We start from the raw sequence: 14,991 nt of genomic DNA on the forward strand, positions 1-14,991 counted from the left end.
GAAATGACACTGGAGGTTGTGAGGCAAGGATGTGGCGTAATCACTAACCTCCCTGGCTTCTGAGGACTCTTGGAGCTCCAGATCTGGGATCTTAGAGTCTCTAGTCACAATCTCTCTGGGCTTTCATTTTCTCATCTATAAAATGGGGAGGGGATGGACTGTATAACTGCTTAAGATCCTGCTCCAGAGAGAGAACTATGGAGACTGAATCTGAATCCAAGTTTCACTTTTTTTTTTTGTTCTTCTTATTTGTTTGGTTGTCATTTTTTTCTTTCTTTCTCGTGTTTTCCCCTTTTTATCTGATTTTTCTTGTGTAACATTACAAATATGGAAATATAAAAAAAATTAAAAAAAACAAATATGGAAATATATTTAGAAGAATTGGATTGCTTGCTGTCTTGGAGAACAAGGAGAGGGAGAAACATTTAGAAGACAAGGCTGTACAAAGGTAAATGTTGAAACTACCTTTGCATGTATTGGGAAAACCAAAATAAATAATATTCCAAAGCATTCATATGCCATAACCAATGGGCATCCATTCATTTGCCACTTTCTGGCCACCACAAAGAGGGCTGCCCAAACATTCTTGCACATACGGGTCCTTTTCCCTCCTTTAAGATCTCTTTGGGATATAAGCCCAGTAGAAACACTGCTGGGTCAAAGGGTGTGCACAGTTTGATAGCCCTTGGGTATAGTTCCAAATTGAAGAGCAAAGGATCTAGTTTTAAAGTGGAATGAATCAACTGTTTTGAGAGGTAGTGAGTTCCCCGGTGGAGAGGTCTTTGAGATAAGTCTAATTAAAGACTAGAGAAATGGGATCACAGTTGGATGGAACTGAAATGATTCAATAAGAATACCCCCAGTTCAGGGGCAGTTAGGTGGCACAGTGGAAAGAGCACCAACCCTGAAGTCAGGAGGACCTGAGTTCAAATGTGACCTCAGATGCTTAACATTTCCTGTGTGACCTTGGGCAAGTCACTTCACCCCAACTGCCTCAGCAAAAAGCAAACAAACAAAACCACAAAATCTCCTGCTTCAATGTCTGGCACATAACAGCCACGTATTGCCTGTGGGACCTTGGTCACGGTCTGTTCTCTGTGCCTCAGTTTATTCTTCTGTAAAATGAAGCGTTGGACTCAATGAACTGCATGTTGTCTCTATTGCCACCGGTTAGGTAATTGGTATTTGATTGCAAGCACCTAGAGAGAGAGAGGGAGCCAAGGAGAAACTATGGAGAAATGGGGTGAAGGGCCAAGAATCAGCTTCTTCGTGGAATTGGAACCAAGGGCAGAACCGCCCCTTGCTGCTGGCCAGAGGCTGGAAGGGGGAAGATTAGGGCCGGAGCCAGAGACTTGGGGGCAGGGGCAGCGGGGAGATGATAGGGGAGTCCAGGAGAGGATGGGCCTTTGGAAGGGGTGAGGGAGCACTGGTTAATGGCCAGGGAAGGGGACACAGGACGACGGGAAGCCACGGGAGGGAAGGGGAGCGCTTTAGGGGAGGGGAGGAGGGACAAGCGACGTGAACGGGGGAGGGGGTGTTGGGAAAAGGGGGCGGGAAGTCTGAAAGCACAGGGCCTGAGGGGGGGGAGCGAGTGCTGCGGGCGCATCCCCACGCTGACGAGATTTGGGGGTTCCCAAAGGGCTTTCTTCCCCCAAAGCCCGTGGGGGCCACGGAGCATAAGGATTCTTAGCTCCATTTTAGGCTAGGCAGAGCGGGCAGAGCCCGGGTGGCTCTCGGACTGTGTGACTCCGGCCTCTAAGACCGTCGGAGTTGTTTTTGGCCTTCAAAGGGATGAAACCACGGGCCAATAAAAACAAACCCCGAGGCTCTGGGAGGGTGACGCAGTAGCAAAGGGGCGCCCAGCCAGCCAGGAAGCGGCCGCGGGAGATGGGGCGCTGGGTGCGGCCGGTGGCCCTGCCCAGGCTGGGGAGGGGAGGGCGGGCCCGCGGGGGAGGGGCGGGCTTGGCTGCGCCTCTGTGGCTGTGTGCTGGCCGGCCTCTCCAGTGCGCACCGTCCGTCCCCGGCCCCGTCGAGCCTCCAGGTGAGTGAGCGGGTTCCGCGCGCCCTGCTCCCCTGCCCCGGCCTCGCCCCCGATCGGGCCCCTCTAGATCCGGTCTGCTCTGCCCTCCGCAAGGCCTCGGGGTGTTGGGGCGGGCTCTGAAGGGCACCAGCCCACCAGTCGGAGTTTAACTTGGGGCCCTCCGTGGCCCAGAAGAGGCTGCGGGACTCAGCGATCTCCAAGCCCCTTCATAGCTCTGACAGTGTCACCCTGTCACCTCAAAGATCCCGCCCTCCCCTGCCTCGTCTCATTTTCTGCCTGAAGGGGGGGGGGCGCTTGCCGAGTCGCATCCTGGGGCGCCGGCCGCTGCCGGGGCACCAGCCCTCGAGGTGCTGCCGGGCCTGCTCTCAGGGGGAAGATCTCCCCGGTCTTACCCGGATCTCCCCCGAGCTGCTGCTCCCTCATTGTTGCCTTCCCTCTTCTTGGGGTCAGGCTCTTGTAACTGGGTAAAAGGAAGAGATTCAGAAGCTGTGCCGGGAGGGACCTATGGGAGCATGAAATCCAATTTCCTCATTTTACAGATGAGGCAAACCAGCTCCAGAGAGGGGAGGAGGATTGCCCAAGCAGTCCCAGACATTGGCCAGGGGACTGGGGCAGCCAAAAACTTACTGTATTTAGAGCTATTCCGAGGTGGAACTGATTGCCTTTGGAGGTAGTGAGCTCCCCATCTCTGGAAGGACTTCAAACGGAAGCTAGATGGTTCCCCTTTTTTTTTTTTTTTTTTTAAACTGAGGTAATTGGGGTTAAGTGACTTGCCTAAGGTCACACAGCTTAGGAAGCTTCCCTGAAGCTAGATGATTCCTGTAGATATTGGCCCAGATATGTTCTGAGGTTCCTAAGGGCTGAGATTTCTTGGTTTAGAAGAAGCTATATTGGAAGCAGAGCCCCAGGGAATCTCCTGGCTGTTAACCCTGGGCAGTTTTTACTTGCTGAGCTTGGACATGGAGTTTCTCTTCATCTACCCAGACCCTGGAGGAAAGAGAGACCAGAAGGGCCATTTTGAAATTCCCTTTGAAGTTCTTATTCGATGTGACCTCCCTTTAGTTCTGGGACGGTGGGCAGGGATTTCCTGAAGGGGTGGAAGTCAGCCTGTCTGTGGGAGGAGATGCCTTATTCTTAGGAATCTGCAGATTCCCACTGGGACTTGAGACCCACTGCTCTTGGGAAACTTCCTGGAAGAGTAAGAGATGGTAGGGGCTCCCCCACTCCCGTTTTACAGGTAGGCTAGCAGGACAGAGACATCACAGCTTGCCCAGAGTCATGCAGAAATAACTAAAATGTAGCAGAATTCTTGATTGCTCACTCCCCGTGGATGCACCCCACACTCCAGGGAAGCCCCTTAAGATTTGGAACAAAGAAAGTTAGAGTACAAGTGTGGGACTGAACTTGCAGTCATCTCTTCACCCGGGGGTAGAAAAGAGATGGAGACTTCAGTGGATCAAGAGCTCAGGTGAGCCAATAGTGTCCCAGAGAAGCAAGAGAGCTTACACCTGGTTGGGGATATGTGGCCTGAGTGGGTCCCTCTTGTGTCTCCTCGTTGGTAGAGATTGTCCCCATCCCTGCCTGGGGCTCACCTTCTGGCTTTCCTGCATTAAATAAGCATTTATTAAGTACCTATTGTGTGCCTAGCCTTGAGCTAGATGCTGGGAATAGGAGACAAAAATAGGCCCTGTCCTTATGCTGCTTACATTTCTGTCTTTCTAGATTTCCTTCTTTCTAAGCACATTTTCATGTCTTCCCATCCTTCTAGTTTTTAGAGGCCCTTGCTTCCCCCAAAAGATACTTTGTGTCTACTTTGTGATCTTTATACTTAACTTTGTATCTACTTTGTAATCTTTATACTTTGTATCTACTTTGTAATCTTACAAACTTTGTGTATCTACTTTGTAATCTTTATACTTTGTATCCACTTTGTAATCTTACAAACTTTGTGTATCTACTTTGTAATCTTTATACTTTGTATCCACTTTGTAATCTTTATACTTAACTTTGTGTCTATTTTGAGATACTTGCTATATACTTTGAGATCTGGATACTATTGTCTTTTCCTGGTAGAACCTGAAGCTTCTTGAGGGCAGGGATGAGTTCCATTTTTGCCTTTTTATGCCCAGCCTCAGACCACAGGCTTGGTATGGAGTAGAAGGCCTTTAATAAAATCATCAGGGATGATTGATGAGTGGTGAATGATGACCATCAGCTTCCTGGGAAGGAAAAGTTCCCTCAAGGTCCTTTCTTGAAAAAGAGGAAGTTGCATTTTGGAACTAGTTCCCATGGGATCATGGAAGCCTTTGTACTGGGACAGAGTGGGCCTGAACAGCCTCCAAGATTCTGGGCTTCTGGGATTATAAACAATCAAGGCTACACTTTACACTGAACCATCCCCAGGGAGCCGAGAAAGGCATCAGCAGACTGGTGCCTCCTGCAGCCATGGGTTATTTCTTTTCCTTCTAGGTCCTGACAGCAAATATTGGCAAATTGGAATGGCAGCCATGTGCATTTGGCCTTAATTAGTCACAATTCTGCTATTTCCAAAGAACTTTGGATCTTAAGAAGGTTTTTCTTTTAGTTTTTGTATCCCTGCATGGAGCATGCAGGGAGCTTTGCAGGCTGGGCCTGGGGGATTATGAAGGAAAGGGCCAGACCCTGTGCCCTCTGCCCTGGTGACACAACAGTTGAGTGCATCCAGAAGGGGGAATGGGGCCAGGAAGAAAAAGAGCCACTTCTGACATTTAGTATCTGTGTGGTCCTGGTTAAGTCATTTCTGTTTGGTCTCATTTTCATCATTCTTTCCCCCCCAACCCCCCACTGTATTATCATAGGGCCTTCTGGGATTCCTTATCTGTAACACAAAGTGGGGGAGGTCTCCAAATCTGTGATCCTTCATGATGAGAGCAGCTGGTCAGGTCCTAAAACAACCATAAGCCACAGTTTACCACCAGGTCTGCCTTGGAGGGCTTTCTAGCACAGCAGGACTGGCTAGAGCTTGTCTGTAGCCTGGGAAACTCAAACTCATTTGGGCTGGAGAAATCCCCTTTTGCAGATGAGAAAACTGAGGCTCAGAGGGGATGACAGATTCAGAGTGAGAAAAGATGCTAGGGATATCTCATTTTACAGATGAGGAAACTGAGGTTCCCAGAGCCTTATAAAGGTGAGCTCATAATTATAGCTTATTTTTTCTTTGTCCTTTCCACTCTATAAACATATGTCTGCTTGACTCTCACCTCAGCTTCATGAGGGAGTTGGGGGTGGGGGCAAGGGGTGGTGGTGACAGTAATTCCTAGTTTATAGATGAGGCTCCCAGAGGGAAGGGACCTGCCCAAGCCGGCAGAGCTGGGAAGTTACAGTCCTGAGAGGCCCCCGGGGCGAAACCCTTACAGCAGGAATCCCAGTGTGCCAGGAAATCCTGCCAAGGCCAAACCCCACCCCAGGCCAATAAATGTGCAGAGTCATCCCAGCCCTGGCACCTGGGTAGCTGCAGAGGCCCGGGATCAACTGAGGCTTTTGCAACCACTTGTACAGGGGGTGAAGCCCAAAGTGTTTGGCCTTGAGGGGGATAGAGGAAATCAGAGAGAGAGAGAGAGACAGACACAGAGACAGGCCCGGAAAGAGACAGAAGGAGACAGAGAAGGTAAGAGAGACACACACAAAGAGGGAGAGAGACAGAGACACAGAAAGGGAGGGAGGGAAGGAGCAGGAAGAGAGGGAGAGCAGGGGAAGGAGGGAGAGAGGAGAGACACAGAGATAGACACACACACAGAAAAAGGAAAAGCCAGATTTAGGGAGAAGGGTCCTCATGAGTTGGAGGACTATCTTAATCATCTCTCAAGTGGGAGGCTGACCAGTGAGAAGAGCCCTTATTTGGGAGGTGGGGCCTGGGCACTTTTATCACAAGGGCCTAGGTTGGTAAAGTGTGATTCACAGTATCTCCATTTTATAGATGAGGAAATTGAGGCTCCCTCAGCTCAACTTCCAGGGCTCTTACAATGTGCCATGTGGCCTCTCCATCACACTTCTAAACCCCCTTCCTGTTCCATTTCTTTAAAATACATTTTATTGATAATATCCCAAGTATTTCCAGATAATTAGCCCTACAGTATTGACTCTCCCTCGAACAATCACCATGAACCATCAATGGCGATCTTGCCTGACAATGTATACAGCATTCTGCCCCTGGAGTGCCCCACCTCTCTACCAAGAGGAGAAAATCCATTTCCTTATTTGTTCTCTAGGATTAAGACTGATAGATGGAATGATAGGATTAAGACACCCTGATTTAGGTGTGATCTTACATAAGTTCTCTCTTTTTTGTAAAAGAAATGAGGTAGCTGGACTAGCTCGCTCAGGTCTAGGTCTGGGTCAGCTCAGGCTTTCCCCATTTAGAGTCTGCGTGAGTCCGAGTTTCCCCCAGGGGTTCAGGGCAAAAGCTTGGGCTCAGCCCCTTTACCTTGCCTCATTGGGCTGAGTTCTCAAGCCAAGCTTTGGCATTACATCCTGGGGCATGCTTATTTGAGGGGCCCCTCCTGGGCCCCAGAGGGAGGACTCAGCAGATTCTGGAGGGGGGGGGGAGCATTAGGGGCTAGCTTTCTTAAAGTTTTCTGGTTTGAAAAGAAGTGGCTCAATGTGGCTAGAGATTGCTCTGGATTTGGAGTGGCCTGGGTGTCAGGGTCCTGTCCCAGGGTTTGGGTAACTTCCTTCTGGATCTCCCCACTGGCTTCTGGTGTCTTCTGCATCACTCACCAGCTCTGTGACCTCTCACTGAGTCACTATGCTTCTCTGTGCCTCAGGGTGCTCATCTGTAAAATGGGAATGTCAGAGTTCAGAGGAAGCTTGGAGATCATCTAGGATAAGCCATAATTTTACAGACGGGGTAATTGAGGCCCAGTGAGGAGCTCAGATTCATTTAAAATCATAAAACTAATTACTGAGTGAGGAGGGCAGGGTCAGAATCCTTGTCTCCCTCTCTGGTGCTTTTCCCACTGTCCCAGGCTGCCTCCCTTAACTGCTTCCTTAAAGAAGAAAGCCTCCTGGGAAGGGCCCAGGTAGAGGAACTGGCTGGGCAGGAAGCTTCTTACAGTTTCCCCTCAGTTATCATGACTCTATCTGGGGTGATGGCTAGGTCTTCGGTTCTCTCCCTTCATTCTCCAGTAGGACCTGCCTCTGTTTCCCTCACTGCTCCCTTCCTGCTCCTTATTTATCTGGTGTTGATTTGAATTTGGTTCTGAGCTGAGAGAGCTGTGAACTCCACACCCCATTGGTGCCTCAGGCCCAACTAACAAGTGAAAGCAAGTCAGCATCTTTGTTCCTTCATGGGACCTCAAATGAGGATTCTAAGACACTCAACACCTGCAATTTATACCTAGGTCATCCCAGTATTATCCTACACTTTCGAAATTGCCAAAATGGTCTGGGCAAGAAGCCTAACAAAATTCCATATAATGCTGACATGATATTGGGCCCTCACCCTCAATCATCTAGAGAAAGATTTCCATTTCCCATGTAGACAAGGAGAAAAAAGACTGATGGAAGTGTTTAGAGTATGGGATGAACAGGTTAAAAACAAACAAACAAAAAACACCAAGAAGTCTTTTTTGAACAAGATTGTGGCCCCTTCACTGATCAAGTCAAAGTTGATGAACAGGCATGTGCCATCGGGGTTGCTGAATGTGACCGAAGGAAGATCCTCTCCTCTGATTGAGCTGATGAAACTACAAAAAAGCAGAATCAAAAGACCCTCTAAGGGGTGATATCCACAGGAAGCTAGCTGATGCTGTGTTAACAAGAAAATGTTGAATCAATGGCCAAATTCTGTGGGTTTATTTATAGACAATGGGGTTTATGAGTGGTTCAGGATCAGACTATTGCAAACAGAAACTGATCCTTAGGGACCCGCAACTTAAGGATCAATGTAGATACAGGAAAATGATGGAGAGCTAAAACACATTGCTATACAGAATCAGGAGATCATTATACACAGCAAGAAGACTATACGAATTCTGATGGACGTGGCTCTCTTCAACAATGAGATGATTTAGACCAGTTCCAATTGTTCAGTGATGGAGAGAATCAGCTATACCCAGAGAGAGGATTGTGGGAAATGAGTGTGGACCACAACACAGCATTTTCACTCTTTCTGTTATTGTTTGCTTGTATTTTGTTTTCCTTCTCAGGTTTTTTTCTTTCTAGATCTGATTTTTCTCATGCAGCAAGATAATTGTAGAAATATATATACGTCCCTAGGATATACTATAAGATATTTAATATGTATGGGAATGCCTGCCATCTAGGGGAGGGGATGGAGGAAGGAGGGGAAAAATTTGGAACAGAAGGGAGTACAACGGATAATGTTGTAAAAAAAAAAATTACCTATGAATATATACTGTCAAAGAAAATTATAATTATAAAAATTAAATAAATAAATAAATAGAAAAGAAATAAGTATATGTAATTGCATTTAACATACACTTTAACATATTTAACATGTATTGGACTACCTGCCATCTAGGGAAAGGATGGCGGGAAGAAGGGAAAAATTTGGAGCAAAAGGTTTGGCAAGAGTCATTGTTGTATGTTTTGTAAATAAAGAGCTATTTAAAAAAAAATTAAACACGTTGCTATAGTATATAAGAGTTTAGCACTTACTGAATGCCTATGATATGATGTGGCAGCTAGACTTTACCATACATCAGAACCTTGCTAACCTTCATGGACTGATGGGTGACAAATTTCCAGACTGTAAATGGAGATCTCAAAAAAGTCCTGCAGAACTCCACCAACCAATTATGCTGGAACCAGACTACTACCACAGAACTCATTTTTGCTCCCTGCCCCAAGTCTCTCAGTTTAAGTTAAAAAACAAAAAAAACAGATTTGGTCATTCCAAATTCTCATAATCTTTTTTTAATATAATATTTTATTTCCCCCCAAATTATGTGTTAAAACAAATTTTAAATATTTTAAAGAAGTTTTGATTGCCAAAATTATTTCCTTCTCTCCCTTCCCCCATCCCTGAGATGGTAAGCAACCAGATAAAAGTCTACATGTGCAATCATGTAAAACATTTTCATATTAGTCATTTTTGTACAAGAATGAAAGAAAGCATAAACTATCACGCTTCAGTGTCTATTCAGATAGTATCAGCTCTTTCTCTGGAGGCAGATAGGATGCTTCATCATTAATCCTTTGGGATTGTCTTGGATTTTCGTATTGTTGAGAAGAGCTAAGTCATTCACAGTTGATCACGGTACATAAAATGTTGCTGTTGCTGTGTACAGTGTTCTCCAGGTTCTGTTCACTTCACTTGGTATCATTTCATATAAATCTTTCCAGGTTTTTCTGAAATTATTCTGTTCATCATTTCTTGTTGCATGATAATATTCCATCACAATCCTATCGCGGTTTGTTCAGCCAATCTCCAAATGGTGGCCATATACTCAATTTCCAATTCCTTGCCCACCACAACAAAGTGCTGTTATCAATAATTTTGTACCATTAGGTCCTTCCTCTCCCTTCTAAAATATAGTGGTGCTATTGCTGGGTACAGTTTTGTAGCCCTTTGAGCATAGTTCCAGAATGCTCTCCAGAACGGATGCATCAGTTCACAACTCTACCACTGGGCAGTAATGTCCCAAATTCCCACATCCACTCTAATATTTGTCATTGTTCTTTTTGTCACATTAGCCAGTCTGGCAGCTTTGAAGTGTTATATTCAAACTGTTTTAACCAAATTTAAGTGATATTGAACAAAAAGCTTTTCAAATATAGAGACCTAACAATAGCGATCAGAACCGTGAAGGAGAGGAATGAGCTGCTTCCCTATCCTCCCTGTTCATGCTGGGGGCTCACTGGAGCCCTATGATGTCAGCCTATAGGGGATGCTCATATCCTAATACTTTTATTCAATATAAAAAGTAATTTTTTAAAAATCTGCCCATTTTGGATATTATTATTTAGATATTAGATAGATGGGGATAGAGGCAGAATGGTCCCAGACTCCTTCTATCCAAAAAGATGAAGGGCAATGAGAATAATGAGAATGAGATGATATCATAGAAGTCAGAATGAGCACACTTTTTGCCTCCTGGCCCCGTCCACTCCAACCCAGCCCAACAAACCCTAATAGAACACCTGTGTCCTTTGTCTTGCAGGATAGGACTAGACATGGCCACTCCATGGGTCCCTGCAGTCGGTTTCACGCTGTTCCCGAGCATTGGTGGAATGCTGGGATCCCGGATCACAAGTCGGGAGGTTCCAACGTGGTATGCAACTTTGAAGAAGCCATCATGGCATCCGCCCTACTGGTCACTGGCTCCCGTCTGGGGGACGTTGTACACGGCTATGGGGTAGGTCACCTATAGGTTTAAATACCCCAAATACACAGTAGAGTTAGAGTCATAGAATCTCAAAGTCAGAAGGAAATCCCTTCCCACCTGGTCCAGGAATCTTCTCTAGGATGTCCCTGACAGGTCATTCCGTCTTTGCTTGGATACTTCTGGTGAGGGAGAACTCAGTACTTCACAGCGTCATCCATTTAATTATTGGATGGTTATGATTTTTAAGTCTTTTGTATATTGAGTCACAGCAGTGTGAGTGTGGATACAATTGTCAGCTGGGCCTTTGGAGGCCTTGATGATGAAGCCTGTGTCCCGGCTCTCAGGCTGTGCTTTTTATTGACCAGAGAAGGTTCTCTTTGACATGGGCGGGGGACTGATGTAAAAAGAGGGATTGATCAAACATGGAACAATGAGGGCAAAAACCAGAACACTGGATTCACAGTCTGGAGAACTGATAGTTCTATTCCTTACCATGTGATCTTGCACAAATCGCCACCTCTTGGGACTTGTTTCCCTGCTGTAAAATACAGGAGTCAGACTGGGGCCTTCCAAGTACCCATGCACTGGTGTATGGATGAGGGTGAGCACTTTTGCTTTTGGTTCTTTGAGGCCGACCAGGACGAGTGGAATCCCTCTTCCTGGGCTCAGCCTTTGAGGAACATTTTGAAGGCATCTATCATGCCATCCCATGAATCTTCCAAAGTGGATTAGATGATTCAGGAGGCGATTAGTTCTCCATCAATAACTGTCTTCAAGGGGAATCTGTGTGTCATTTTGCCAGGGCTTCGTTCATTTGTTCATCATTTATCAAGTGTGTACCAGGTGCCATATACTGTTGAGGGCAGCTAGAGGGCATGGTAGATAGAGACTTGAATTCAAATCCAGCCTCAGGCACTCCCTAGCTATGTGACATGGGGCTAGTCACAACCCCATTACTCTAACACTCTACCCAACCAAAGAAACCCCACATGTTCTCTGCTCTAAGGGTCCTCCCTGTCTTGCCATTGTTTTAGTTCTAATTTACTTGCCGCCTCTGAAATTCCTTGGATCTGTAAGTCTAATAGAGACAGAGAATTAAAATCCTGGTCTCTGTGGAGGGAAGAACAGAGCCAGGATTCCGTATCTTAATTATAATAGCTAGTGTTTAGGTAACAGTTTAAGGTACTTTTAAGAATTTAAAAGAATAAAGTATTATTCTGTTTGTTTCTCATAACAAACCTTGTGGACTAGAGGCTGTTATTATCCCCATTTTCCAGATGGGGACACTGAGGCTGAATGAAGGGGGTTTAATGAGCTGCCCAGGATTGCATAACCAGTGAATGTCTGAGACAGGATTTGCACAAGCTTTTTTTCTGACTCCTGCTTATAGCACGCTATCCACTGCACTACTCAGTTCCCCGTGCTGTGTTTCTTTAGTGGTCTCTGTGACTCTAAGGGTTCCAGGTGAACCCCTGGAGGCTGAAACTGGAGAAGAACAATTACTTTGTCATGTGGCTTGTCCACCCCCTAGTGGCCACAAGAGAAACAACTTCTGGTTGGAAGGGAGGTGTCTGTAATGAGGGACCTGAGGGTGTGGTCACAGTGGGAGGTGGGCCTGGAATCCATTCCAAAAACCTTTCCTCTGGGACCCAGCAGTCCTTGTTTCAGAAGAGGACAGAGGTGACCCACAAAAAGCCCGGAGGATGGGAGTGGGTGGCTGGGACTTATTCCCTGGGATGGCGCTTGACCCAATCCCACTGCTGACACCCTTTGTGACTGGACGAATCAGTTCATTTCTCTGGGCCGTGCTCTCCTTATCTGTAAAATGTCTGGGCTGGGTAATCGGAGCCCCAAGGACAATTTCAGGAAGTCTGGGAACTTGGCTGAGAAAAAAATACAGCTTTATTTCCAGGCACCTCTAATAAATATTTAGCCTTTCCTTCAATTATTGTAAAGGGGTGGGGTGTCCATAGTCTTGATGCACTGCCTGCTGAGAGGGCTCTGGGATACCCAGAAAGTCCAGAACCCTCAGGCTAGGAGGTCCCTGAGGTTCCACAGTCGCCTCCAGAATGGCTGACAGTGACGTTGAACTGAGGTGGAGCAAGTTTAGATAAGATTGCTGAGCTTGGCGCCAGAAGGCCTGGATTCTATTTTAGGCAAGTTCCTTCAGCTGCAGAGCCTCAGTTTCCCTGCTTGTCATAATACTGGCACTGTCTCTCTGAACCCTTGTCCACTTGCCACTGAAATGTAATTAAGATAAAAATAAAACATGGCAACAAAACTTTAAAAAGAAATGCAATCAAAACCATTGCATGAGTACAAGGGAGACAGAAAGGGGCTCATCAGTAGCTCGTGTGAAAAAGATTGGAAGGTCTTAGTGGCCTCTAAGCTCAGGAGAAGAAAAAAGTAGGATGGAGTTGTCAAAAAACAGATTTAATCTCAGACAGGAGGAAAAGCGACATGGTGAGGATAGAGAGAGAAGACCCGAGTGGAAGTCCCCCTTCAGGCATTTGTGACCAGAAGCCCATGACTTAGGCTCTCTGAGTTCTCATCTGTGCTCTCTTTCAGGTATGGTTCCTACCTGGTTTGGAAGGAGTTGGGAGGCTTTACAGAGAAGGCCCTGGTACCGCTGGGACTCTATGCGGGGCAGCTGGCTCTCAACTGGGCCTGGCCACCCTTGTTCTTCGGGGCCCACCAGATGGGCTGGGTAAGTTTGGACTCTGGGCTCTGCCTTTCCTTATCCCTGACTCGAGAACAGAAAGAGCAGAAGTCAGGACCTTCCCATTCGGTTGCCCTGAGGGTTTTGTTTGGTGAGAGCCAAGGGAGAAAGCCATGATGATGAGAATGAATAATGGCAGTGAGGTCTTCGGCTCGCCCCTCTTTCTATGGGGCTCCTGAACAATGAGAGCTAAACGGGCCTTTAGTCCAAAGCTGGTGACAGGTCACGGGGGATCTACTGAGGGTGGGGGAGAGGGCGCTTTTAGGCCACAGAAATCCACTAGGACCATCTCAGGGGTTTCAGTCTGGGTTGGCGCCGTTGGAAGGCGGATCCCAAGCCAATACACTCAGAGATACCCGTGGTGCTCCAGTGCAGAGAGGGACGGTTCTCATTTCTATAGCCCCGGAAGGCTTACAAAGCTCACTTCATCCCAACCTGGGGCGTGCAAGGACTTTTATAAAGCTGAGTCCCAAGAAAGCTCGGCTTCCCCAAGCTTCTAAGTGGCAGAGAGGGGTTGGGACTTCCCAGCCGGCATCTGAAAAGCACTGTCCCTGTGGGAGCGTCTGGTGCCCACATCCTTCCTGCCACGAACGTCCGAGAAACTTGGTGGCTGGAGGTCGGGGGTGCAGGATGAACGCTCCTCTGTGCCAGGGTTGTGCAGGAGGAAGCTGTAGCCGTGGCTCTGATGTAAGGTAGGCCCGCCTGCCCCAGGATGATTCTGTACTGTCACTCCTAGGAGCGATTCCAAACAAGGGCAAAAACTGGTTGGTCCCTGTCCTCAGGCCCTCCCATTCTGAGAGAACACCTGCTCTCCTGTGTGTACAAGTTAAGCACAGGGTCAGTGGTGGGAGGCACATGCAGGGGGAGGCTGAGAAAAGCCTCTTGTGACGTTGGGATCTGAGCTGAGTTTTGGAGGACATTCCCCTCCTTGTTCTCTCCATTACGGCTTGGCAAAGCGTTTTTAACAACCAAGCGAGTCGTGAGGTTCCAAATATGAATCCTGTTGTCCCCGTTTGACCGATGAGAGAAGGGGGGATTTGACTGGAGCTGGAGATCAGATGTCCAAGACTTCTCCACCTTGGGCTGCAGCCTGAGCTATGGGGAACGGCATCTCAGAGTCCCGTTACCAGTGGCAGTGACTCCCTCCCTCTTAACCCTCCGCAGGGCCTGGTGGAGATCATCCTGACCAGTGGGGCTGTAGTGGCCACCACTGTGTCCTGGTACCCAGTGAACCGGACGGCTGCCCGCCTCATGTACCCTTACCTGGCCTGGATGGTGTTCGCCACGACCCTGAATTACTGCGTCTGGAGGGATAACAAAGACAAGAAGCGTCATCCTCATGCTGAATAAAGGAGCTCATTTAAAATTCCCCACTGGTGTCTCGGGATGTAGAAAATGGGGCTGACCGGCTCTACTCCCTCAGTGACCCTCGAACTACCACAAAACAGCCCTTTTGTCTGTCAGCAACAAGGCTGAGCCAAGCTTGGTCCGCCATTTTGCTCATACTGTAGTGGCTCATGGCTGCAACTTTTATATGAAAATAAACTTCTCAACAGCTCTTGTGATGCAGACCTTTGTTGTGCGGAAGGTCCCAGGTCCTTTCAGAAACTCACTTAAGTTTGTATAATCTGCTCAAGGGATGAGCAGCTGTGTGAACATTCTGGGAGTCCTAGAAATCAAAAAATCCGGAGAGTGGGGTGGTCTGTGCCGTCCTTGTTAGTTCTCCAGAGTCACCGTCCACTTCCCCACACTTCTGACCAGGTAGCACATCACACTTTGGGGCATCCCTAATTGCTGGGAATGATTTCCTGCCATCCAGCCTCCATCTGCCTCTCTCTGCATCTACCCATTGTCCCTACTTAGTTCTGCAAACAGAACTATTTATTTTCACATCAGTCCTGTTG

At 47.4% G+C, this 14,991-nt stretch overlaps 1 protein-coding gene across 1 annotated transcript; it reads left to right on the forward strand.

Annotated features, from left to right (window-relative positions):
• The first annotated feature begins 1,940 nt into the window (after nt 1–1,940).
• TSPO (translocator protein) lies at nt 1,941–14,645 on the forward strand. Its single transcript, XM_074271900.1, has 4 exons — nt 1,941–2,041; nt 10,204–10,398; nt 12,937–13,075; nt 14,252–14,645. Exons 2-4 carry the CDS (start codon nt 10,217–10,219, stop codon nt 14,435–14,437), a joined length of 507 nt encoding a protein of 168 aa, XP_074128001.1. The 5' UTR covers nt 1,941–2,041; nt 10,204–10,216; the 3' UTR covers nt 14,438–14,645.
• The last annotated feature ends 346 nt before the right edge of the window (nt 14,646–14,991 follow it).

Source organism: Sminthopsis crassicaudata, chromosome 5 (genome assembly GCF_048593235.1).
Source record: "Sminthopsis crassicaudata isolate SCR6 chromosome 5, ASM4859323v1, whole genome shotgun sequence".
Taxonomy (NCBI): Eukaryota; Metazoa; Chordata; class Mammalia; order Dasyuromorphia; family Dasyuridae; genus Sminthopsis; species Sminthopsis crassicaudata.

Excerpts from the sequence above, each read along its gene's own strand:
- TSPO (XM_074271900.1), top strand. The coding sequence starts at position 10,217 with ATGGCCACTCCATGGGTCCCTGCAGTCGGTTTCACGCTGTTCCCGAGC. Across the intron at positions 10,399-12,936 it reads ACGTTGTACACGGCTATGGG|GTATGGTTCCTACCTGGTTT; the intron begins GTAGGTCACCTA and ends GCTCTCTTTCAG. Across the intron at positions 13,076-14,251 it reads GGGCCCACCAGATGGGCTGG|GGCCTGGTGGAGATCATCCT; the intron begins GTAAGTTTGGAC and ends AACCCTCCGCAG.